Source organism: Cadophora gregata (assembly GCF_030347475.1).
Source record: "Cadophora gregata isolate MNR1 chromosome Unknown scaffold_2, whole genome shotgun sequence".
Classification (NCBI taxonomy): domain Eukaryota; kingdom Fungi; phylum Ascomycota; class Leotiomycetes; order Helotiales; family Ploettnerulaceae; genus Cadophora; species Cadophora gregata.
The window spans coordinates 2,602,512-2,624,925 of record NW_026695925.1 but is presented as its reverse complement, the minus strand read 5'-3'; the positions used below and the strand labels follow the sequence as shown (position 1 = coordinate 2,624,925).

Below are 22,414 nucleotides of genomic sequence, written 5' to 3'. Positions count from 1 at the left end.
TGCTGCTGGCATGTCTTGGTAAGACTGGTCTTGTTGGAAGGGCGAAGAGAAGTACCGATCCTGACTTTCCGGTAAGATGCTGCGGACGGAGTCGTACAGTACACGTCAACAGTCAGATCTTGGTGGTTGGTCAAATAGAACCGTTCTCGCTGTTCTCGCTCACCTGATCTTTCCCTCTCGAGTTCGCCAATCTCAAACACTATCACGACTCTTTGTCGTGATTGGACAAACCAACTCTTCCACGCACGATGCACGCTCTTATCACTCACAGGACTTGGAAGAAAAGATGGATAATTCCGATTTGGAGTTTCCAAATTCCACTATTAGCGATCAGTATCATCGTGCTCGCTATCCTCATCGGCATCGAAATCAATGCTCCAGAAGATAGCTTTGGAAACTCCCAGTCGACGATTCAAGCGTAAGATTTTCTTCACTTCTTCCTCATTCCAACTTTAATATGTCATAAGTGGACTGTTGTCAACCTTGTCCTTGCAGTTATCTTATTCTTGGTCGATGCTGTCGAACTATCTATGTACATCCACAACGATCTCTCGCCAAAGCTTTATCTGGGGTTCAATATAATCAAGTTTTCGACATGGATCATTCCATTTGCGTGGAACATCGTTATGGACACTTCAGCTTGGCGCAAGAGCGGTTGGAATGATATCTATCTCCATGTCGCGATTGGTTTCTCAAGTGCCGTGTTGTAAGTAACCAATCTCAAAGACGATTTACTGTTTACTTACTTACCGTAACAGTGCTACATTTATTGCCTCGCTTACCTATGCCCTGGTGGTGTTCCGGACATACCGACAGAGAGCTAAGACACTGTACGAGAAATACTCGACATCAGAATTGAGCAGTTCGAACTCCGATGTTTTCTATCGCTGAGGCCTGAATCTATCATCGTGTATCTACCGAAAGAATGTGAATGCACAGATTATACCAACAAAGCTCAACTTGTTTTGCTATCCAACGAGGAGAACTACCAATCGGATATGGCATCATCGAGCAAGGCTGCCGACAAGATCATGACCAGCAGCAAGATTCCACCTATCGTTGTTCAAGCGATTCCAAGTACATGGAATGATCCACGTTGATGCTTTCCAGCTGGACGGTAGCACCCTTCAACTGCGAATATTACTCACGTGGACGTGCGAAGAAGACTGAATGAAGAGCGCAGCAATGGATGCGATCAAGCAGTACTTTCAAGGGGTCAAGCACGCACAACTGAAATAATTGCTTGGACGGAAGTAATCTGGTTGGTTCTGCACCGTCACAAGGACACTGTTGGCAAGATGCTTAGGACTAGGGGATGTGTAACCAGTCGTTGACTGCTACTTGGCTATCTAAGGATGGCACAAAGAAGACACTGTAAAACAATGCAATTGGCAGCGAATAATAAAGAACAAAGCGTATCTCCTTCAACATGAATGTGACATATCTGCACAACAAAGAACCTTGGCCAAGGAAAACACTTCATGATACAGACCCTAATAAATTGTTCTCCAAAATCACCAGCTCACCGATAGCTATAAGTATTCACTCTATTTTGGGGGTTGATCTGTACACAGCATCACAAATACTGCTCATAGCTCCTACACCACCGGATACTTACAGCTTTTTCCTCATTGAACATCCACACAGAATGTCTGAGTCGCCAGCCAGCGCCCCAAGGCCTCAGAGCGCCCACATAATTGAAAAAGACGAACCTCATTCTGCCATGGGCTAAAGTATGCGCCCTCCACCTTATGAAGGCTCTGAAGCAGCCGACTTCTACAATATTCCATTGGAAAAACCAGCTCCAATGCCTGCTGCTCCTCCGAACGAACCAGTAGTAGAAATATCTCGCCACTGTGTCAACATGGGTGTCGTGAAAGCGAGGGAAATACGCGCGAAGTGGCTAAGACACACCGTAGTTTTCATTGGATTCTTTACTCTGGTCGGCCTAATCGGAATTCTGGCATACAGTACTCACAATAGCTCAGAACCTCAGTCCAGTAATGGAACCAGTGAACTCAGCACTGGCCTGCCAGAAACGTTGAACTCCGCACCGGTTTTGAGTCGCAGATCAGGCCAAGCGTGCTGGGATAACCTCCTCTCGATCTGTGCGATTGATTCCCACGTTCCCACCGACCGTACCAGCAACGGTTTCGGAGACTGTGCAGTCACATACCGGTACTTCTACTGTGGTCTAACCATGGTTCACCCCAGTAGTGAAGATTTGAACGGAGCAGCAGTATCAGACAAAGATCCGGTCAATCTAGTCTCTGTCAAACCATCCATTCTTGGACGGGCATCCAACAGAGCAAGAACACGCGCTGCGGTTGATCTTTTGGCTTGTCACAATATGCTGGACTTTTGCATTGAGAGTCAGATGCAAGCTGCTCAGTCTGCGCCTCGCATCAGGCCCAGGCTACCGGAGGAGATATTGCAGCATCTGAGGGTACGATCAAAGAGACGGCAACGGCAGCTGGAGCTGATGCTACTGTGATTGTCACAAGGCCACTTCCACGTGCTGCTGCCCTGACGCACTCGCGTCCTTTCTCTTTGAATTCAAGAGCAGTGCCGACAGCTCGAGCTTTGTCCGATGAAGAGAACTTGGTGGCAACTTGGATCTAGGAAGTGACCCTACCATTAGCCATTAAGCTAGCGTGGATCCCAGCACCAATAATACCTAGAATAACTTCAAATTTGCCCAGTCCTTGAATTTTGAATACATCTTAAATTAACCCTGTTATCTATCCAAAGCTTGCGCCTGACACTTTATTCGAGTTAGCTCCACACTGATCATTCACTATATGACGAGAAACGTTCTACTTACCATCTGCCAATACACCCCCTTCATCGCCAGCAAATAAGCATGGTTCCCCTTCTCCACAACCCTTCCTCCCTCAACAACAAATATTACATCTGCATTCTGCACCGTCGCAAGTCTATGCGCTACAACCACCATCGTCCGTCCCCTCCCCTTGCCACTCTCCTCAAATACCCGCTGCACCTCTCTTTCTGTCTCCGAGTCCAAGTTACTCGTCGCCTCGTCCAGCAGCAGCACACGAGGGTTGCGGATCAGTGCGCGTGCTATTGCGATGCGCTGTTTCTGTCCGCCCGACAAAGCGATCCCGCGAGGGCCAACTTCGGTGGAGTAGCCGGATGGGAGGGACATGATGAAATTGTGGATATCGGCTTGTTGGCAGGCGAGGTGGAGTGCAGTATCGATATCCGGAGTGGAAGGGTCGATGCCAAGGAGTACGTTGGAACGGATGGTGCCGGAGAAGATGGAGGGTTCTTGGGAGACGAGAGAGATGTGGGAGCGGTAAGAGGGAAGGGAGAGTTTTGTGATGTTGATGTTATGCATGAGGATTGTGCCGCGGTCGGGGTTGTAGAATCTGGTTGGGGCGATGGTCAGTCAGATGTCGAAGAAAAGGAGATGAACATGGAGGGAGATGTCTTACCTTTCGAGTAGGGAGATGATGCTTGTCTTGCCGCACCCTGTTTACTCTATTAAGCGAAGCCCATCAAAAGAGTGGGAAAAGGGGGGAGCTCGCTTACCAGATGGCCCAACAATGGCAGCAAATTGACCTGCCTCGATCTGTAAATTTGAAAGTCAGTTCCAATAACAGTTAGATGTTCTTTAGCCTGTACTTACAGTCATATTCAACCCTTTTAGAACCGGAACATCACGCGTTGGGTATCTGAACCAAACATCTCTCAGTTCGATTTTGACACCGCGTCTGTCCCTTTCTTCATCTTGTGGTGAAGGCAAATCAAGTTCTTTGCCAGAAGTTTCAAATCTATCAATTGATCTCATAGCTCGTATTCTATTAGCTGATGCTGAGGCTTGTGCTATATCTGTATTGACTTATTAGTACATGCTTATACGTAGCTGCGGATATTTTACTTGGTCCGAAGCTTAAAAATTGACCTGCACTGATGCTTCCTTGGACAATAGCTAAATAAACCACAACTGATAAACAATTTAGCACATGCAAATGATCTCCATTCACTAAAATCACTTACGGTAATTAAACGGAGCATATTCGAAGCGGGACAAAAGTATGCCGCCATACCTGGACACCAAAAAATCAGCAAGAGACCTGTGCAGGGTGGTGAATTACTTACCATAAAACAAATGCCATGCATAGCAGAGGAATACTGTCACTCAATGCAAAGACCAAAGTCGAGATACCAGCCTTGCGAAAAGCGTTTTTGATATGCTCCTCTAGCAGCTTTTGATACCTTCCACAAATCTCCGACTCGAGAGTCAGAGACGACACAGTTCTAAAGGCGCCAATCGACTCCGTTGCAAACTTAGAACTTTCTGCAAAAACAGCGTAGTTCATCTTCTCAAACTGTGTCTCAAATCTAAATCGGAAGAAGCCAGCGGCGAGGATGATAGGCATGGATGTGATGACGGCAGCTAATGTGAGCTTCCATCCGAAGTGGAAGGAGAGAGCCAAGCAACCTAGGATATTGAAGACAGAGATTACTACAAATGCCATGTTGATTCCGAGAAGTTGTTGGAGCTGCGTGGGGTCCGTTGCCATTCGAGATGTGAGGGAGCCTATGGAGTTTTCCTCTGAATCGTAGAATGAGATGGGCTTCTTGAGGACATTGGAGAAGTACTCTCGACGGTATGTAGAAGTGATGTGCTTATGAGAGTGTTAGACTATGGAACATTTAAGTGAATGGACGAACCTACAAATGAGATTGTGTTGGCTGACCAGCCCAGAACAAAGTAGCTGGAGCCCACGAAAATTGCTAGACCTGTGAACATGAGACACCACCAGCCAGTTTCCTCTGTCAGTTCATCCCCATATAAACTGAATACTGAGAACATCTTTGCAGATAGGTACGATTGAATTGGAAAAACCGCTATTCTACGTCAGCGTTTCAATTTGAGTGCCCGAATTTTGGTACTTACCTCCGACGCCCAACGCACCCAGAAACATGACGAAGTACCACAAAAAATAAGGTCTCTGCTCCCAGAGCAAGCTTATAAAACTCCCGAAGAAGCCATTTGGTATATAAGCATTATCTTCTGCCAATTCACCACGAACCGAGTCGAGACTCAGTCTATCAAACACTGTGAGATCGCTTGTTTGGCTCTCATCATCGTCCAGCTCTTCCATCGCTGTATTCTTCTCATCACCTAAAGATAAGTGCTGCGCACTAGCAAGATGCCAGTATGGTCCCTCCATATTGGTAAGCAATTCATCATGTGTTCCTTGCTGTACAACCTGCCCATTCTTTAGAACCACGATGTTGTCAGCTTTCATGATCGTCGACAAACGATGAGCTATCGTGATCGTGGTGCGCCCCATGGAGACCTTGTCTAGAGCTGCTTGGACAATTCTCTCACCATGGACGTCGATTGCTGATGTTGCTTCGTCCAGGATCAGGATTTTGGGTTGTTTGACAATACTTCGAGCGATAGCAATTCTCTGGCGTTGACCGCCGCTGAGCTTGATGCCAGCGTCACCCACGGAGGTTTCATATCCCTGTAACAGTAAGCATATATCTCGAACGACAGAGTAGATTTTATTACGTGTGGAAGTCTAGTAATAAATTCATCTGCAAATGCTTCCCTGCAAGCCTGTTTTACTAGATCTCGCTTGGTGCGGGCCGATTCGAACTCCCATTCAGTCCCAATCAGGCCATATTCGACATTCTTGTAGATTGTGTCATTGAAAAGGAATGGCTCTTGTTGCACTAATCCGATCTGGGATCTCCACCATTTGAGATCTATTTCCTGCAAATGCTTGTCACCTGCCTTAATAGTGCCATTTCGGAAATATAGTGTCTTGGAAAACCTGTCAGAACCACACTCATACTGGAGAGAGGAAATACCATGATTTTGTCCGTCATATTTCCATCTAACTCATACCACCTCTCAATGAGACCCACAATCGTACTTTTACCAGATCCTGATGCCCCGACGATCGCAGTCATTTTCCCAGCCGGGAACCGCAGGCTCAGATTATCGAGAACTTTGACATCTGCTCTCAGAGGATAGGTGAAGTTTACATTCTCGAAGACGATATCCCCTTGGGAGCTTACTTGAGGTCCTTCAAGTCCTGATGTTTGAGGCTGAGGGGCATCGATGATGGAGAAAAAGATGCTCGCTGCACTCGCCGCGTGTATGGCTGCTGAGGCAGGTGTGACAGTGCTTCCGAGCGATGTCATGATCATCAAGACGGATGTGAGAACGCTTGCTGCGTTAGCTGAGAGGCCGTCTAGGAATTTTGATGGGCTTACATGATCATTGTTGTCACACTGGTTATGTAGGTTCCTTGGTACAGTTTGACAGCAAACCAAAATGCCAGGGCACAGATTCTACAAAGTTAACATGCAGTTCAGATGAGAACATCAATCAACTTACGCTTGGATGGCAAAGAAAACTGAATGATGATTAGCCAATGGTTTCATTGACGGACTTGGTACCTACTAGGAGCTTGCTGGAGTGCGACTAACGGCGACATTTGAAGCCCTCTGCGATGAGACTCCTCCACCCACTCAGCATATTTCGAGGCCATCTTATCCTCAGCACCACAGGCAGCAACCATTCTGATAGAGCTAAACGCCTCACTGGCAACACCAGACGACATTCTGTCGGCTTCGCCCACCTCTTTCATACTGTTGATAAAGCGAGGAATCGTGTACCTATAAACAAGAGCTATGAACACGAGACCAGTACTCGTCACTACCGTGAGCAGCCAGTTGTAGCTGAATGCTATGATCAGAGCAGTGATGATGAGAGAAATATTCTGGATTAGCATGGACAGTCTTTCAGATATCCCAACTTGAACAATGTTTGCTGTCACTGTGATGATTGCCGCTGTTTGGCCGGGAGGGAGCACGTCGAGGACGGAAATTGGTTGGGCGAAGAGAGCTCGAATATATGACAGGCGCATTGCAGCTGAGATCCGAAGACTTGCCATGCGGAACCCAAACTATTGTCACTTCAGTATTTGTTGTGAATAATACATGAGGGATCGGTACCATCGCAACATAATCAAGTGCGAGCCGAGCAGCGAACAAGTAAACCAAGTACAATCTATACAGGAGTCTTAACGTTTACTTCCAAATTTTCACAAGCAGAATACATACACGATTCCATTGATGTCTTCGAGGAATGCTTCAGGGCCTTCGCCCTCTTTCGCACTGTATAGTTTCCCGAATGTTCCAACAAGGCGAGCTAGCCAACGTCAGCAAGGCAATTCAATCGTCAATTGATCAATCATTACCGAATATGATATTCATTAAAGGTAGGGTCACGCCAGTACATATTGAAGCCAACGTTGCTATCAGCAGAAGGACTCTATCGCCATATGTTGAGTATGTGAATATTCTCTAGCTTTACCATCAGCATTAGTCGAAGGTGATACACTACCTCTTTCATACCACAAAACTCGAAAGTGTCGCTGTGCCTGGTGGAGGCGAAGTCTTTGTCTTCCTTTCTTCTCCAGCCTTTTCTTCATCTTGAGCTTCAGCATTCCCACTGCCTTCTGGCAACAGTCGCTCACGTGCTGATTCTGAAGTCGGACTTTCTGGTTCTGAAGCCGCAGGCCATTCCCTTTCTGAATTATCGTCGAGCGTTTCTTTCCCCATCATGAATAAGTTTCAAAATTAAGCAAACAAACATGGAATGAACACCGCGACGACATCTGCTTCAATCCACACCTCCCATCGATTGTGGCTCGGGCAAGACGGCCCAAGCTTTGCCACTGCCAGCTTCAGGAGGCCATGGAAACATAAGCACTGATGTCCTCCTGTACGGTTTTAGCCAAGCAATCGGGCAACTCATCTTTTTCGTTCTTTGATTCCATGAATGTGGCGGCTCTTTACCAAACAATTCTGAGGCGGTAGTGGTCTCACTTGGTGCGAGGTTTCTCGGTCCGTGAGACAACATGTTTGCGAGATTTAAGCTTGGACGGGTGATCGCCGCCTTAGAGTGGGCTAACTGGGGGAAGAGCACGGTAGATCCGCAACAAGGGGTCGATCTGACTTGATCTGGATCTATCCAATCCCTGTCATATGGGGAGACTGTTAGCTTTGACCAGGTTTTGATGGAGGAGCTTCCCGCATGTGCACAGACTGGAACAAACAAATGTCCAAGCGATTCGCCCGACTTAGCGATACACGAGTTGAGGGAAAAGAAATTAAGGACGTATTTCGTTCCCCATGAAGGAAGATGCAGACCTGATCATGGGAATGGGAATCATTACCGCCGTGCAAAGATATACCTAGGTAGGTAAATATCTAGGTAGAGTAAAGAATCCAAATCACGTGAGCGCGAGCGCAGAGCCGGACAGACGAATAAGGTACCTAAACTTGGAGATTGAAATATCGAAACTGTCTTGCATTCTATTATGAATATATTCTATATAGTAGTAGATTTATGAGGGGTACCCGCCCAATGATCACCCCATGACATGCGCCGCCGCTTATGTTGTGAAAGTATGCTCAAATATGCTGAATGTGATACCACATGCCCGACAGATTATATTTCAGATATCATGTTTCGTATGACATCGCCCAGTTCCCTGACAGTGTCCTTATGCCGTGGTAAGGTGTGGCCTTTCGCGTGATCGAAAAGGATGGCCGTGTCCATGTCGCATATGTTGTAAAGTGCAATAGACCCGGCTAAGTACGGATCGAGAGAGCCAACTAAACATTGTATTAGATTTGATAAAGGTTGTTATGTAATAGGAGGAAACTGACTGATGTGGCAAGTTGGTATGGTGATTGTCAGGTCTGTCTCATCTGCAAGAACGATACCATCAAAATCCGGGGTCATGGGAGGCCATCCAGCGAAGAACAAAGCACACTTGAACATTGGAATCCTCCCTTCTCTCTCGAATCTTCGCTGCTCATGCAGTAATAATGTTGCAGCAACAGTAGCGCCTTCAGAATATCCGACGATCCCATCAAATGGGCCTTCTTTCTCCATAATCTGGTAAAGATAATCCATGGCATTCTGAGCGCTTGAGTTTGAATAGTCGCCGTAGTTACTGCCATCATCGGAGGAGTCGGGCGTTGAACCAACTGAACCAGCACCGTAGCTCATGAGCTCTCGCATTTGATCCTCTGCCGTTGCTCCTTCAGGAAAGTGCCGAATTCGTTGGAGAACATCGTCACCCTCTCCATTACCCTCCCCTCTATTCGGTTCAATGAAACGGTAGTAAGGTGCTTGTCCGAAATACTCCTCAAAGCCTTCTGGTGGATAAGCCTGTACAGGACCGTGTATGAAATGAAGTTCAGCGGTATTGTCTGAGGCCAGTTCGTTGACCAGCGGAGCTATCGGCGTGTTAGTATTCGGCACGTAGGAAACGGATGGCGAGGCGTACCAAGTTGGACTCTAAATTTCTGCATCATTTTATCAGTACATGGTACGAGATACACGAATAACGAGTGTGTCTTACATCGGAGCTTCCATACGCCCCACAAAGACACAAGAACTTCATATTACTTAGAATGGGCTTAGAATGAGTGGATTTACCGTACACCAGGTACAAGTAATGTTAAAAAGACAGAGTGAAGCGATCGAGGAGCAGAGAGATTTGGACAAGGAACGAACTTTTCGGATTTGGTTTGACTTTGCAATGGACGGGATAGCCACCACATATAGAAAGTTAGTAACGTGCCCCTGACAATGATCCCACGAAGCCAAGCCAGTAGAGACTCGCTTAGAGTGCTGAGGGGAAACCAGGAAGAAACGGAAGAGGCTTGGACTTTCCATCTGGAACTGTGAAAGGATGCCGAGGTTGTGGGATGTAGGCAATTGCCGTATATTCGTTCCCTTGGCACCAGATGGGACGAGGTCGCCTGTGCGTGTCTGCTAAGATGTGTGGAAATACGCTGGAGCTGAGCCATCTATGCGTCGCTGTTTACCTCCTTACAGAAGTACATACCCTATCCTCGGTCCTCACCAGAACTTGAAGCAGGTGATCGGCCTAAGCTTTCGGCCAGATCGAATAAGACAACAAGACATGGGCCTATCCGTGTCACTCCAAAACCGTGTCACTCCAAAACCTGTATCCAGAATAGGAAGAGTTGGAGGAAGTAGCGGTTTTGATGTTTCGTTTCGAGAATGTTTTGGGATCGAAGCGGACCTTTCAGCTCGTCCCGCTTTAGACCCATTTCAGTTAGCGTCTCGCTTATCTAATTTGAGGATTAACTTCCTGGACTGCATCGGCACCCTTTGCCTACACCCTTCTCTTGACAAGTGACAGTGACAATCGACACAGTTTAAGTCTCAAGATTTCTTGCACTTGCATGTACCACAGACGCTTGATATGCCGCCGTGTTCATGCTGGCCACCAATGAGCAACGGCAGCCCCGTGCCTCCGCTGCTTCCCTCTGGCTCCATTCTTTTGCAGAGATCTCCGGTTCTGAACATGGGCCGCACAGCTAGTAGCTCTCGGACTTGCTGTCATGTTTCCCAACTCTGAGGTATCAGCGCTTATACGTTATATCATGGCATCTTCAAGTGGAAAGATCTCTCGGCCATTGAAACTGAACATGGCAGATGTCTTGACTGAGGACCAGGAATATGCCTACCCTCTAGAGTCTCATCGGGAACACGCCGCACTGAGTGGCCCCGTCTAATTCGATCGCTGATCAATGGTAGTTCTCATTCCCTGATGCTGTTGTGGGGACTGCATTGATTTCTTCGTCCAAACTTATTATTTAGCCTGCCAAGATGCGGGACCCAAGTGGCTTTCATTGCTGGTCAAGCACCGCCTAAAAGTGGTTGATCTGGTTTCGAATTACTTCCAGAGGATGTTCACCACGGTCGTGCACGCGGAGAAGAAATTCCCCTGAACAATCTCCTGACCGTGCATTGCTACCAGGATTCCACTGAACACTCCATTCAGTTGCGTTTTTCCATTGACTTTGGTTCCATTCAAATACTTGCGCCTCCGACTCCCTCGATCTTGCGGCTTTTTTATTAGAATAATTGTTGTTAAAACTTCTCTGCACGGAACATGTCATGCCAATTGACCATTACGAATTACCAGAAATAACTTGACGGCAGAAATCCGGTGCATATTCACATTTCGCGATTGAAGAGAGGAGTTGTACATAGTTCTTGTATTGCAATTCTTGGTGCTGAACACAACTCTCATGATCTGATTTTTCCGAGAGTATACTCAATCAACGTACGCCTCAATGGCACCATCTGCGACAAGCCTGTTTCCGCCAGCTGGAAGCTACGTCGTTCCTGAAGCTACGGCCGGAGATAGTAATGGGATTCTCAATGGTGGCGACAATGGCCATAGCCGAATTTCAAATGCCAGTGGCGATAGGATAGCGGAGCCTTATACAGCTGGTTATACACATGGCTACACACAAGGATATATATCAGGATTGACGGAGCCTGAACGGCCCAAGCAGATGCCAATTGCTATTGTTGGAATGTCATGCCGCCTACCAGGCAATGTCAGCACACCGGATGAGTTTTGGGAACTGTGTTCTCGATCGAGAAGTGGGTGGACAGAAGTTCCAAAGGAACGCTTCAACAGCACAAGCTTTCATCATCCGAACCCTGGCAAGCGTGGATGCTTCAATGCTGCTGGAGGAAACTTTCTTAAGGAGGATATTGGACTTTTTGACGCACCTTTCTTCAGTCTCACATCACAGGAGGCGACATCTATGGATCCGCAGCAGCGAATTCTCCTTGAGTGTACCTTTGAAGCTCTGGACAGTGCCGGAATCCCCAAACACGAGATTGTAGGGAAGAATGTTGGAGTGTTCATTGGCGGTTCATTTGCTGAATACGAGTCACAACTGTTTTCGGACACAGAGTCAATTCCAATGTATCAAGCTACTGGTGTGTAATCGTATCGGAATAAGAAGTATTCCAGTAGACTAACGAGTACAGGAAACGCATTCGCGATGCAGTCAAATCGCTTATCACACTTTTTCGACCTCCGAGGACCTAGTTTTACCATGGACACTGCTTGTTCTTCCAGTCTCGTAGCTCTACACCAGGCGTGTCAGAGCTTGAGGATAGGCGAATCGCAGGTGGCTATTGTTGGAGGTTGTCATTTGAATACACTGCCGGAGTTCTGGATATCTATGTCAATGTCACGGTAAGAGACAGCCACCCTCACGTGACATCTCAACTAAGCTTCACAGGCTCTTTTCAGACGAGGGAAGATCGTTCTCGTTTGACAGCCGTGGCACAGGATACGGTCGCGGAGAGGGATGTGGTATGGTCGTTCTGAAACCTCTAGAACAAGCATTGAGGGACAATGATACCATACGCGCTGTCATTGTTGGAAGGTACGTACCACAAGCGACTCACGCATAAGTCACCTTCACATTTAGATGTCAACTACGGGAAGCTCAAAATCTAATTCATCCAGTGGAATAAACCAAGATGGCAAAACTCCTGGAATAACTATGCCGAATGGAGAGGCTCAAGGTATTTGAACCGTTCGCTGGAAGTCAACTTCGCTGATACCTCTACCAGAATCGCTTATTCGATCGGTGTACGATAGTGCTGGTATCAATCCACGAGATACTGGTTACGTCGAGGCCCATGGCACAGGTACGAAAGTGGGCGATCCAATCGAAGCCACAGCACTGCGGAACGTTTTCGGTGAAGGTCGAACGGCTAGAATGCCACTCTTTGTTGGATCGGTTAAATCTAACATTGGCCACCTTGAAGCTGCCTCTGGTCAGTCCACTGAAAGTTTTTGGACTGAGAAACATTCTGACATTCTCACTCAGGCATAATATCAGTGATCAAAACAGCAATGATGCTTGAGCGAGGATTTATACTGCCCAATCACGACTTCAAGAAGCCAAATGAAAAGATCCCCCTTGCTAAATGGAATCTCAAGGCAAGTCTACGTGCCCGCACCTCCTCCACAATCAAATTTATGAACATTGGCTGATTGGATCTAGATTCCCGTCAACCAATGTCCGTGGCCAAGGGGCAAACGCTTTGCAAGCGTGAATGGGTTTGGCTTTGGCGGGACCAACTCTCACATCATCATGGAAAAAGCACCTTTCTTAAAGAAGAATGAGCTTGATGTTCCAGAGACACAAGATCCCACCGTTCAAACAAGAAAGCTTTTCGTCCTCTCGGCCAACGACAAAAGCGCCCTCGAGATAATGATGAAGAACATGGGCATATACTTGGAGCAAAGACCAGAAATATTCCAAAGCGAACTCATGAGTAATGTTGCGTACACACTTGGACAGCGACGCTCCTTGATGCAGTGGAGAGTGGCCATCTCCACTCCCACTTCGTTTGAACTTATTGAGACTTTGAACTCGGGCAAAGCGACACCCACACGCCAGACAGAATCACCCCGTATTGGCTTCATCTTTACTGGACAAGGGGCTCAGTGGAACGCGATGGGACGCGAGCTTTATGACCATTACCCTATTTTCCAAGCTACTATGGACGCTTGTGAAGACTGCTTGATTTCATTTGGGGCTCCATTCTCACTCCTCGGTATGTAACTTAATAGACGATATTTGACTTGAGGCTTACTTTTTCTAGCCGAGCTCAAAAAAGATGTAGAGACTTCCGCTATTAACGAAGCACACATCAGCCAGCCTGCATGTACTGCAATTCAATTAGCAGTGACTGATCTGCTATGTTCTTGGGGAATCACTCCCGCAGCCGTCGCGGGTCATTCAAGGTAAGAAACCAAATCCAGTTTCCAATTATTTCAAGCACTCAACAAAAATGGGACCGATGCTGCCAATAGAAATTTGTATGAGCCTTCTGCTAACCAGGATTTTGCACCAGTGGAGAAATTGCCGCTTCTTATGCTGCAGGAATTTTGCCACTGGCTTCGTGTATGGCGATCTCCTACTATCGTGGAATGGCCATTGTGAGCTTGAAGAAACAGTTCCCTGGTTTGAAAGGAGCCATGATGGCTGTTGGGGCAAGCAAGGAAGATATTGCCCCTCTCATTTCTCAGTTGAAGGAGAAGGAGGTTAGAATCGCCTGCTTCAACAGTCCATCGAGTTTGACGGTTTCCGGAGACGAGCCTGCTCTTGACGAGCTGCAAGGTCTAATCGAAGCAAAACAATTCTTCAATCGCAAACTTCAGGTCGATGTGGCATATCACTCTCATCACATGAAGCTTGTGGCGGACGAATACGATGAAACTCTTGACTCCATCGAGCAGCCTCTTGTTACTGATGTCAAATTTCATTCATCTCTCTATGGAAATCTAGTGGAGGGCAGCAAGCTTCAGCCATCTTACTGGGTCGATAATCTCACCAAACCAGTGCGGTTCTCCGAAGCGCTGACGAGCATGTGCAAACCCGTAGATGGCTACAAAACAGGAGTCGACATTATTGTAGAGATAGGGCCACACTCTGCTCTGGCTGGGCCTGTGAAACAAATTCTCAAAGCGAATGGTGCGAACACCATGGCCATTCTCTACGCCTCTGCTTTGATCCGAAAGAAGGATGCAGTGGAATCAGCCATGGACTTAGCAGCTACCCTGTTTGTCAAAGGCGCAACCCTCAATCTAGGTGCTGTCAATTTTCCTCGTCCGAGAAAAGCACCTCTACTGCTTGTCGACATGCCCCGATATCCTTGGAACCACCAAACCAAGTACTGGCACGAGTCAAGAATATCTCAAAAACACAGGAACCGTTCAGCTCCACGAAACGATACTTTGGGAACACTGGCCAATTACTCGAACGATTTGGAGCCCACCTGGAGGAACATTTTGCGGATTGATGAAGTTCCTTGGCTGCGACACCACAAAATTCAGGGGCTGACTCTTTTTCCAATGTCGGGATTCCTCTCGATGGCAATAGAAGGTGCATCTCAAAGGGCAGACTCGCGTGGTACCCATTTCGATACTTTCGAGCTCCGCGATGTGTTCGTCACCGCGCCGCTCATGATGACAGACCAAGATGTCGAGACGACTCTTCAAATCCGACCACATCAAGATGGTTCTACTTTGTCATCAGAATCATGGGAAGAGTTTAGAATCCACTCATACATCGACGGCAAGGGTTGGACCGAGCACTGCAAAGGCCTGATCGCTGTTCGTGGTGCGGACCCTAGTGACTTTGATCATGCCAGAACTCTCCACGACGCTAAGGTATCACTACAATCTAGTGTCGCCAAAATCCAAAATGGTGCATCCAACGTTGTGAACAAAGCACTAATGTACAGCTCGCTATCTGATCTTGGCGTTGCATACGGGCCTACTTTCCAAGGATTAGCCAACTGCATGGCAAGTAATGCGTGCTCCGTAGCCACCATCACAGCCGAGGACACCTCACAGGAAATGCCACTCGGCATCCAATCAAGCCATGTTATTCACCCAGCCTTCTTGGAGCAACTCATTGAGATGTATTGGCCTATCTTTGGTGCTGGTCGGACTTCACTCGACACGGTCTACCTACCGTCTTCAATTGGAAGTATGAGTATCTCTCACAACATCACAGAGCTAACGAAGATCCCTGGAAGCTCTCTTCAAGCATTTTGTCAAGGAGCAGCCCTTCTCAATCATCCTAAGCCTGTTCAGGTCTCCATGTTTGCCACAGCCATTGACGATCCGGATACTGCCATCATTCGTATCAACAATCTAACGGTTGCACCAATTTTGGAGCGAGAGACAGTATCAGAGGAAGAGGCATATCGAGAGTTATGCTACAAATTAGAATGGGAACTGGTTGTTGATAACCCTCAGATGTCGAACGGCGACTCTCAAAGGACAAATGGCATCGCAAATGGTGTTGCTCAGGCGGTTATTAACGGCTCCCTGTCAAATGGTAGCGCAACTAATGTGTTCGGAGAAGTAGCAATTATTCATGGAGATTCCGGTGCACAAGTTCTACTAGCCTCAAGAGTTGCCGATACACTCGAAATCTCTATAGGACAGAGACCAGAGATCGGCACACTTGGAAAGGTCCAAGTTAAAGAGAAGCTTTGTATTTTCCTCTCAGAACTTGAGAAACCGCTACTCTCTACGCTCGAACCGGCTCAGTTTTTGGAGCTGCAATCAGTCTTGATCACAGTTCAAGGGATTTTATGGGTCGTTCGAGGCGCATATGCACACTCAGACAGCCCAGACTCCAATATGGTCACAGGTCTGAGTCGAAGTATTCGATCCGAGGCCTTACTCAAATTTGCTACGCTGGATCTGGATTCACATTCAAAACTGTCGGATGAGTTTGCATCAAAAACAATCTCGAGCGTTTTTGAATATGTATTTGCTGGTGAAGCTGGAGGACATTGTGACTTGGAATTTATGGAGAGAAGCGGGTCGCTGTTCACCCCACGAATCGTCAATGATGACGAGATGAACAAGTATGTGCATAAGCAAACCAGTACTTCGGTACTAGAGCCCACACCGTTTGCTCAAGATGGTCGCGCCCTGAAGATGGCGATTGGAACTGTAAGTCAACCTCTGTGCTTGTCTTATTAATGCTGATGAGTAAAGCCGGGGGCTTTTGAGACCCTGCATTTCATAGATGATGAGTCCACAGGATTAGAACTTGCTGAAGATGAGGTTGAGATTGTCGTGAAAGCAGTCGGTATGACCTCTCGGGAGACCATGATCGCGATGGGCCAGGTCGACACCACTGAGTTCGGTTCCGAGTTCAGTGGAATCGTCACCAGAATAGGAAGCAAAGTCAGCAGTATCGCAGTGGGCGATCGTGCTACTGGCATTTCAACATCCCACAGCACATACTCAAACTACACACGTGCTAAGGCAGCTTTCATATTCAGAATCGACGACAAGATAAGCTTCGAGGATGCTGTTTCCATTCCCATCGCATTTTGTACTGCTTATTATGGTATCATGGACCTTGCGCGCCTCGAATCTGGCGAAAGAGTTTTGATCCATGGCGCTGCTAGCCCTGCAGGCGAAGCTGCTGTCTCCTTAGCAAGCCTTGCTGGAGCTGATGTATTCGCTACTGTTGGAAACCAAGAAGAGAAAGATCGCTTGACGAGCAGGTACAAGATTAATGGTGATCAAATTTACTCCATCTACTCATCTACCTTCAGTCCAGCATTACATCAAGCAACAGCGGGTAATGGTGTTGATGCTGTCCTGAACTGTGTCAGCACTGACTCCGAGGCATCCCAGAAGCTGTGGGAGAGCCTTGCGAAATTCGGGCGCTTCGTTGCCATCGGCAAGACATCGAAGTTCGATGCTACCCGCGTAGACAACAACGCGAGCTTCATGTCAGTAGACTTACTTTCCATTGCCAATGACCGCCCGCAGATCATGGCTCGTCTTCTATCCAGGATATATGAACTGCTAAGCAATGGAAAGATAAGTCCACTCGGATCAATTACTACCTTCCCTGTTTCCGATATCGAAACCGCGTTCAAGGTTCTGAGCAGCGGCAATGTAAGTGGAAAGTTAGTCGTCGTGCCACGGGATACCGACCAAGTCAAAGTGAGTTCTTCTGCGCAACTCCCTCAAACCCCAATTGACGCCAATGTAGGCCACCCCTTCAAGCAACAAGAGCAAATTACTTCACCCAGATGCTTCATATATCCTCGTCGGAGGGACTGGAGGTCTTGGACGAAGTATGGCGAGATGGATGGTCAGCAAAGGTGCTCGGAACCTCGTTCTGCTTTCAAGAACCGGCTCCACTACCGGGAAAATCAAGCAGCTTATTGATGAGCTCGCACCTCTTGGAGCCACCATCGTGGTAAAATCTTGTAATGCTGCCGACACCACCTCGGTGGAGACTCTGATCTCCAGAGAGCTTGTGGACATGCCACCCATTAGAGGTGTTGTGCACGGAGCCATGGTGCTTAGAGTAAGTTGTTTACTCTCCCTGACTGTGCCTCTGCTGACCTGTTCAGGATGTGTTGTTCGAGAAGATGACATACGACGAGTACACGACTGTAATAGAAGCCAAAGTCCGCGGCGCCTGGAACTTCCACAATGCACTGGGGGACACACCCCTCGACTTCTTCGTCGCTATTTCCTCCGCAGCTGGTGCCGTAGGTAACAGGGGCCAAGCAGCCTACGCAGCAGCCAACACCTTCCTCAACGCCTTCGTGCAATATCGCGTTAATCTCGGTCTACCAGCTTCATCAATCGATCTCACTGCCGTATCCGATGCAGGATACCTCGCAGAGAACGCCGAAGCTGCTGCCGAAGTTGCGAAAAATCTTGGTAGTGACACGATCTGTGAAGCTGAGGTACTAGCTTTACTGGGTGCTGCCATCAGCGGTCGTCTGGCTATATCATGCAACAGTCACACCATCACAGGTGTGCACATCACGCCCAGCAACCCATTCTGGACCAACGACGCCAAGTTCAAGCACTTGCGTCTCGCTGCGGAACAGCTCGCCAAATCCGAGACATCTTCCAACAGTGATGCCATCGTTTCCTTCCACTCTGCCCTGAAAGCCAGCAAGACTATTGAAGAGGCACAAGATGTGGTCTGTCGCGGCTTGTTGAATAAATTGCCGTCCGTGCTCATGATTGAGGAGGAGGATATGGATATAACGCGTCCGCTGACGAATTATGCGCTTGACTCACTGGTGGCGATCGAAGTGAGGAACTTTATTACGAGGGAGTTTGAGGCAAACTTGCAGGTCTTGGAGCTGTTAAGTAGTGGATCGATTGAGAGTCTTGCGAAGGTCATTTGTGGAAAGAGCAAGATTGTGAATTTGTGAGAATGCGCAGGGGGAACAGACGGCACTTTAAGGTTGCGAGAGGGATAAATAGACAGAATTGGGGCGGAGTTGGTTTGTGCTTTTTGGAATTCTTAGAATGCTTCTAGAAGTAGATCTTCAGTCGTATACATATAAACAAAGGCATATCTGTTGCTTGAAAAACTATGATTCACTGGCCTTGCATCATTGACTCTATGTACGTGATTTGCCTGAAATACAGTATGGTAGGCGTGAAGACCAGGAACAGAAAATAATGTAAAAGTCTTTCTGGCTGACAATGACACGACAGTTACCGAGGTACATGGAACCTCATAGGGACTAATGTATTTGGAAATTTAATGAGAGAGCGACGCTACGAGCTGAACTTGGAAACAACAGTCACTTTCCGGCTTTAGAAGCAGACCCAGTGGAAGGAAAGTAGTCACCTAATAAATAGAAACCTGTTCCCAATGTGAATACGATGAATTATCAAATATCGGAACAATTCACAGCAGAGTCGATAAACAATAGAAAGGTTAATGTGTCCTCGGGCTCTGAAGCCGACATGAAAAGCAGTAGTTGCAAAGCTGGAGCGAAGCTGGAGCGAAGCAAGGAACCATCGATAATATTTCACGTGCCGCTGAGAATACGTTCAAAAGAGGAGCCAGTCGTCGGATCTGTTGCGGTGGCGGTGAGCCATGAAATTTTATGCCAAACTCTGCTGCAGTGGTGTAGTCTGGAGTGCCGAATACTGAGCAAGGTAATGGTTGATAAGGGCTTCAGTTACGGCTGAACGGTAGTTCGGTAACGGTCTGCTGGAAGAGCCGATCGCAATTGAGCTTGAGAGACTTCAAGTAGATTGAGATTTGCTCTGCTGTGCTAGCCACAACTCTCAAGGAGAGTGAAAGTTCTGTTGCATGCCCGGTGTCCAGTCCGAGTCAGACAGCTACAATGGCGGTCGAGCGAGACATCTTCACTTCTCCATTTTCAACCTCAAGAGTCCCCCATTCTTTCCCTGTGATGGCTGACCGCACAATAGTTTTTGGAGCAACCCAGTCTGGTGACTGTTTGAGGTCATGGGTAAGCGTTGTGGCGTAATTCGTCATGAGAACATTTGCAGCTTCATCGTTTTCCTCCCAAGCCAGAACAGTCAATTCTTGCAAAGCAGTGAGGTCTTTGATCTCACTCCAAAACAAATACTTTCTACCATACACTTCCTCATCCAGGTCCAGGACCATGTACTTGACTTTCTCAGAGTCGTCTCCTCCGTAATACCCACCAGCTAGGAACAAGTCTAGGCGGTATGGAGCGGGTCCAGCCTTGATCCATTCGGCATCTCTGGCAAGGTATTCGGCTTCATGGCCATTACCGAAGCGTAGAATGTCTACCGAGAAGTTGAAATATATCTTTGCTGCATGGAAATGAGATCCGAAAGCGAGTTGATAAGACTTGAGGCCTTCAACTCGGGACTCATGGCAGATATGAAGGATGATGGGAGCTGGTTCCGGGGTACCCCAACCATCGAATCTGCTGATAGTCTTTCCCTTGTGTCGGGTAGCTTGGCTTCCGTATGTGATAGTGACAGTTCGTGGTCCTTGAGCGATACAATGCCATATCTTGAGGCGAAGCTCGAATGGGAGTTCACGGAAGAGGGTGAATGTTGTGAGGGTGGTAGAAGAGTTCATGATGCAAGAATTTAAGAATGCCTGTAGGTGAACAGAACAAGAGATGTCAAATGGATTCAAAGGGCTCGTATGATGAAATAGAGAGATACTTATGTAGACGGACAGTAAATAACAGCCTTGCTGAGCGTCGTAATGGAAGGATCTCAGGAAGGCAACAGGAGCTTGGCAGTTGGTTGGAGCCAGGCGGTGTGCGTATCAGACAGTCACGTGTGCGGCAGAAACTCCCGTCGTGATTCACGTCGAGCACCTTCCTCCACCCCAAGCTTGTTTTGCGTTCATTACGAGGAGTAATCTGAACAGAAGTCTGTGCAAGGCACGTATGCTGGATCAGTCGAAATTATATGCATCATTGCTAACTATTGAAAGATTTGGAAGCTTCCCAAGTGCTCTCACTGTTCCTACTCCATTCCTGCTTCTTCTACAGCGAAAACGCGACCCCTCAATCAGACGCGATACACGGACAATTTGGAGACTAGGGACGGCGGGCGAGCTGATCAAGCAGAATAGTCGGCTATATTTCCCTCGCCCGCACTTTGAACATTGCCTGGACACCTGCGAACATGTCAACTCCCTCTGAACCCCTCACGTCGTTCAAGGTCTTTCCCAATCTGCCTTACGAGCTAAGATGCATGGTGTGGGAGGCAACTTGCTGGCCACGCATTGTTGAGATCGAATACGATGAGGAAGATGGTTTTATACCGAGGAACTGTGACCCAATTGCCCTCAAGGTTTGCAAGGAAAGTCGAAAGCTCACTGAGCAGTCTTACCCACTGTGTTTCGGTTCGATATTCCACCCACCAAAGACGCGTTTCAATTTCGCAATTGATACGCTTTTCATTGGTAATGAGATCGAAGAAAGTGTTCCACATTTCTTCAGTACTTTCGGTCCACTGGAAATATCGAGCTTGCAGGTCCTGGCTCTAGAGGACTGCTATAACGAAACTACCCTACCCTTCGAGACCACCCTCACAAGCCAATTACAAAAGATGGTATCGAAGTTCACTGCATTGCGCGAACTACTCATTGTCTACGATGTTGCAGGAATGACAGATACGGCTTTGGATTGTGCAGATGGCCACGCTTTGGAAATACACACCGAACTACCGTCCGAGCTGAATCATCCTTCGGTTATGATTGACCCTCTCCCCCAGGGCGAGGACGCGGAAACGCATGGGTTCAAACTTTGGGGCGTTAAAACGTGTAAACCCGTCTATGGATGGAGACGATGCCCTGGTGGAGTATCGTTTTCGGATCTGGATTTGGACCTAGAGGATGATATGTCTGATGAGGAGAGCTTTGGCTTGTATGGACCGTGGGGTGGACCTCCCCCTCCACTAGCTATGGGTCTTGCAAGGATGTTCGGTGGCCCTATGGACTCCGACGAGGAAGACGATATGTTTGGGTATGGTGATGATTTTGATGAAGACGACGAGGAAGACTCGGAGGAACATGACGACGAAGATGATGAAGTCGATGATGATGCTGTCAGTGTCGAGTCTGTTGACTGAAGTCGGTGATTCCCTGTGATCGCGGGACTAACCTATGAATTGTGGAGTCAAGCCACCTATTATCGCACTCTGGAATGGAAGACGGTCACTGTTATGTACGGGATCCTGTTGCTCAATAACATATTGCGTCCGGAAAATTACCCGAGGTACGAAAGGTTTCAGGTAAGCTCCAAGAAGAGGCGCATTTATTGCTACCTGGAGGGGGCATTGACTCGAAGTTCCGAGCTACCTTCTTTTTCTTTCACTTCTCTGTTGAGTATTATTCAGGTATTACCCTCGATCGCATGGCACTTCCATTCAACATTCCAAAGCTAATTCCGACCAGGTTTCGTAGATGTCAGAAAAGAACCCGAGGGTTAAGGACGTAGTGACCCCATCTAACTACTGAGGAGGCCTCCTCGTGTGATGCAAACTCACCTCGAATGCATCCTGGACGGCAAATTTTGGGCTGCAAGTGAACCGACGTAGGGAAGGTAGCTGGCTGCTAATTAGGTGGGCATGTTTGCATGGAGAAGTCCCACATGTGGGCATGTTAGTTTTGATTGCAGCTGGTGGAAACCTCATAATATCTCGGGACAATACAGTGATTATATTATGAT

The 22,414-nt window shown here is 47.6% G+C and overlaps 7 protein-coding genes across 8 annotated transcripts; 4 read left to right on the top strand and 3 right to left on the bottom strand.

Annotated features, from left to right (window-relative positions):
- Positions 1 to 372: 372 nt before the first annotated feature.
- Positions 373 to 891, top strand: ONS95_008130 (uncharacterized protein; the record flags this gene model as incomplete). The annotated part of the gene is made up of 3 exons (XM_058501670.1): positions 373 to 418; positions 496 to 706; positions 759 to 891. The coding sequence occupies 3 exons, from the start codon at positions 373 to 375 to the stop codon at positions 889 to 891; spliced, it is 390 nt and encodes a 129-aa protein (XP_058362991.1).
- Positions 892 to 1,735: 844 nt separating this feature from the next.
- ONS95_008129 (uncharacterized protein) lies at positions 1,736 to 2,494 on the top strand (the record flags this gene model as incomplete). Its single annotated transcript, XM_058501669.1, has 1 exon — positions 1,736 to 2,494. One exon carries the CDS (start codon positions 1,736 to 1,738, stop codon positions 2,492 to 2,494), a length of 759 nt encoding a protein of 252 aa, XP_058362990.1.
- Positions 2,495 to 2,603: 109 nt separating this feature from the next.
- ONS95_008128 (uncharacterized protein) lies at positions 2,604 to 8,058 on the bottom strand. Its single transcript, XM_058501668.1, has 19 exons — positions 7,405 to 8,058; positions 7,248 to 7,353; positions 7,111 to 7,198; positions 7,003 to 7,057; positions 6,449 to 6,953; positions 6,383 to 6,401; positions 6,259 to 6,336; positions 5,851 to 6,211; positions 5,549 to 5,803; positions 4,925 to 5,501; positions 4,703 to 4,875; positions 4,123 to 4,652; positions 4,021 to 4,070; positions 3,902 to 3,967; positions 3,650 to 3,852; positions 3,553 to 3,592; positions 3,456 to 3,492; positions 2,825 to 3,389; positions 2,604 to 2,764 (listed from the first exon to the last, which is right to left on the bottom strand). The coding sequence occupies exons 1-19, from the start codon at positions 7,612 to 7,614 to the stop codon at positions 2,738 to 2,740; spliced, it is 3,945 nt and encodes a 1,314-aa protein (XP_058362989.1). The 5' UTR covers positions 7,615 to 8,058; the 3' UTR covers positions 2,604 to 2,737.
- A 301-nt stretch (positions 8,059 to 8,359) lies between these two features.
- Positions 8,360 to 10,131, bottom strand: ONS95_008127 (uncharacterized protein). The gene is made up of 4 exons (XM_058501667.1): positions 9,426 to 10,131; positions 9,351 to 9,369; positions 8,725 to 9,300; positions 8,360 to 8,670 (listed from the first exon to the last, which is right to left on the bottom strand). The coding sequence occupies exons 1-4, from the start codon at positions 9,465 to 9,467 to the stop codon at positions 8,504 to 8,506; spliced, it is 804 nt and encodes a 267-aa protein (XP_058362988.1). The 5' UTR covers positions 9,468 to 10,131; the 3' UTR covers positions 8,360 to 8,503.
- Positions 10,132 to 10,140: 9 nt separating this feature from the next.
- ONS95_008126 (uncharacterized protein) lies at positions 10,141 to 20,430 on the top strand. 2 transcript variants are annotated; one of them, XM_058501665.1, is made up of 11 exons: positions 10,141 to 11,836; positions 11,888 to 12,098; positions 12,145 to 12,291; positions 12,375 to 12,433; positions 12,482 to 12,688; positions 12,742 to 12,854; positions 12,919 to 13,474; positions 13,523 to 13,664; positions 13,775 to 16,394; positions 16,440 to 17,405; positions 17,455 to 20,430. In XM_058501665.1, the coding sequence occupies exons 1-11, from the start codon at positions 11,176 to 11,178 to the stop codon at positions 17,968 to 17,970; spliced, it is 6,198 nt and encodes a 2,065-aa protein (XP_058362985.1). In that variant the 5' UTR covers positions 10,141 to 11,175; the 3' UTR covers positions 17,971 to 20,430. The 2 variants fall into 2 exon arrangements, with proteins under 2 accessions (XP_058362985.1, XP_058362986.1); XM_058501666.1 differs by having other exon boundaries at positions 16,440 to 17,775; positions 17,822 to 20,430.
- ONS95_008125 (uncharacterized protein) lies at positions 19,561 to 20,307 on the bottom strand (the record flags this gene model as incomplete). Its single annotated transcript, XM_058501664.1, has 1 exon — positions 19,561 to 20,307. The coding sequence occupies one exon, from the start codon at positions 20,305 to 20,307 to the stop codon at positions 19,561 to 19,563; it is 747 nt and encodes a 248-aa protein (XP_058362987.1).
- Positions 20,431 to 20,580: 150 nt separating the features above from the next.
- ONS95_008124 (uncharacterized protein) lies at positions 20,581 to 22,414 on the top strand. Its single transcript, XM_058501663.1, has 2 exons — positions 20,581 to 20,624; positions 20,674 to 22,414. The coding sequence occupies exon 2, from the start codon at positions 20,868 to 20,870 to the stop codon at positions 21,813 to 21,815; it is 948 nt and encodes a 315-aa protein (XP_058362984.1). The 5' UTR covers positions 20,581 to 20,624; positions 20,674 to 20,867; the 3' UTR covers positions 21,816 to 22,414.

Excerpts from the sequence above, each read along its gene's own strand:
- ONS95_008128 (XM_058501668.1), bottom strand. The coding sequence starts at position 7,614 with ATGATGGGGAAAGAAACGCTCGACGATAATTCAGAAAGGGAATGGCCT. Across the intron at positions 5,502-5,548 it reads TTATTACTAGACTTCCACAC|GGATATGAAACCTCCGTGGG; the intron begins GTAATAAAATCT and ends TTACTGTTACAG. Across the intron at positions 4,876-4,924 it reads GGGTGCGTTGGGCGTCGGAG|CGGTTTTTCCAATTCAATCG; the intron begins GTAAGTACCAAA and ends GACGTAGAATAG.
- ONS95_008127 (XM_058501667.1), bottom strand. The coding sequence starts at position 9,467 with ATGAAGTTCTTGTGTCTTTGTGGGGCGTATGGAAGCTCCGAT. Across the intron at positions 8,671-8,724 it reads CATACCAACTTGCCACATCA|TTGGCTCTCTCGATCCGTAC; the intron begins GTCAGTTTCCTC and ends TACAATGTTTAG.
- ONS95_008126 (XM_058501665.1), top strand. The coding sequence starts at position 11,176 with ATGGCACCATCTGCGACAAGCCTGTTTCCGCCAGCTGGAAGCTACGTC. Across the intron at positions 12,292-12,374 it reads CGCGCTGTCATTGTTGGAAG|TGGAATAAACCAAGATGGCA; the intron begins GTACGTACCACA and ends TAATTCATCCAG. Across the intron at positions 17,406-17,454 it reads GGGATACCGACCAAGTCAAA|GCCACCCCTTCAAGCAACAA; the intron begins GTGAGTTCTTCT and ends ACGCCAATGTAG.
- ONS95_008124 (XM_058501663.1), top strand. The coding sequence starts at position 20,868 with ATGTCAACTCCCTCTGAACCCCTCACGTCGTTCAAGGTCTTTCCCAAT.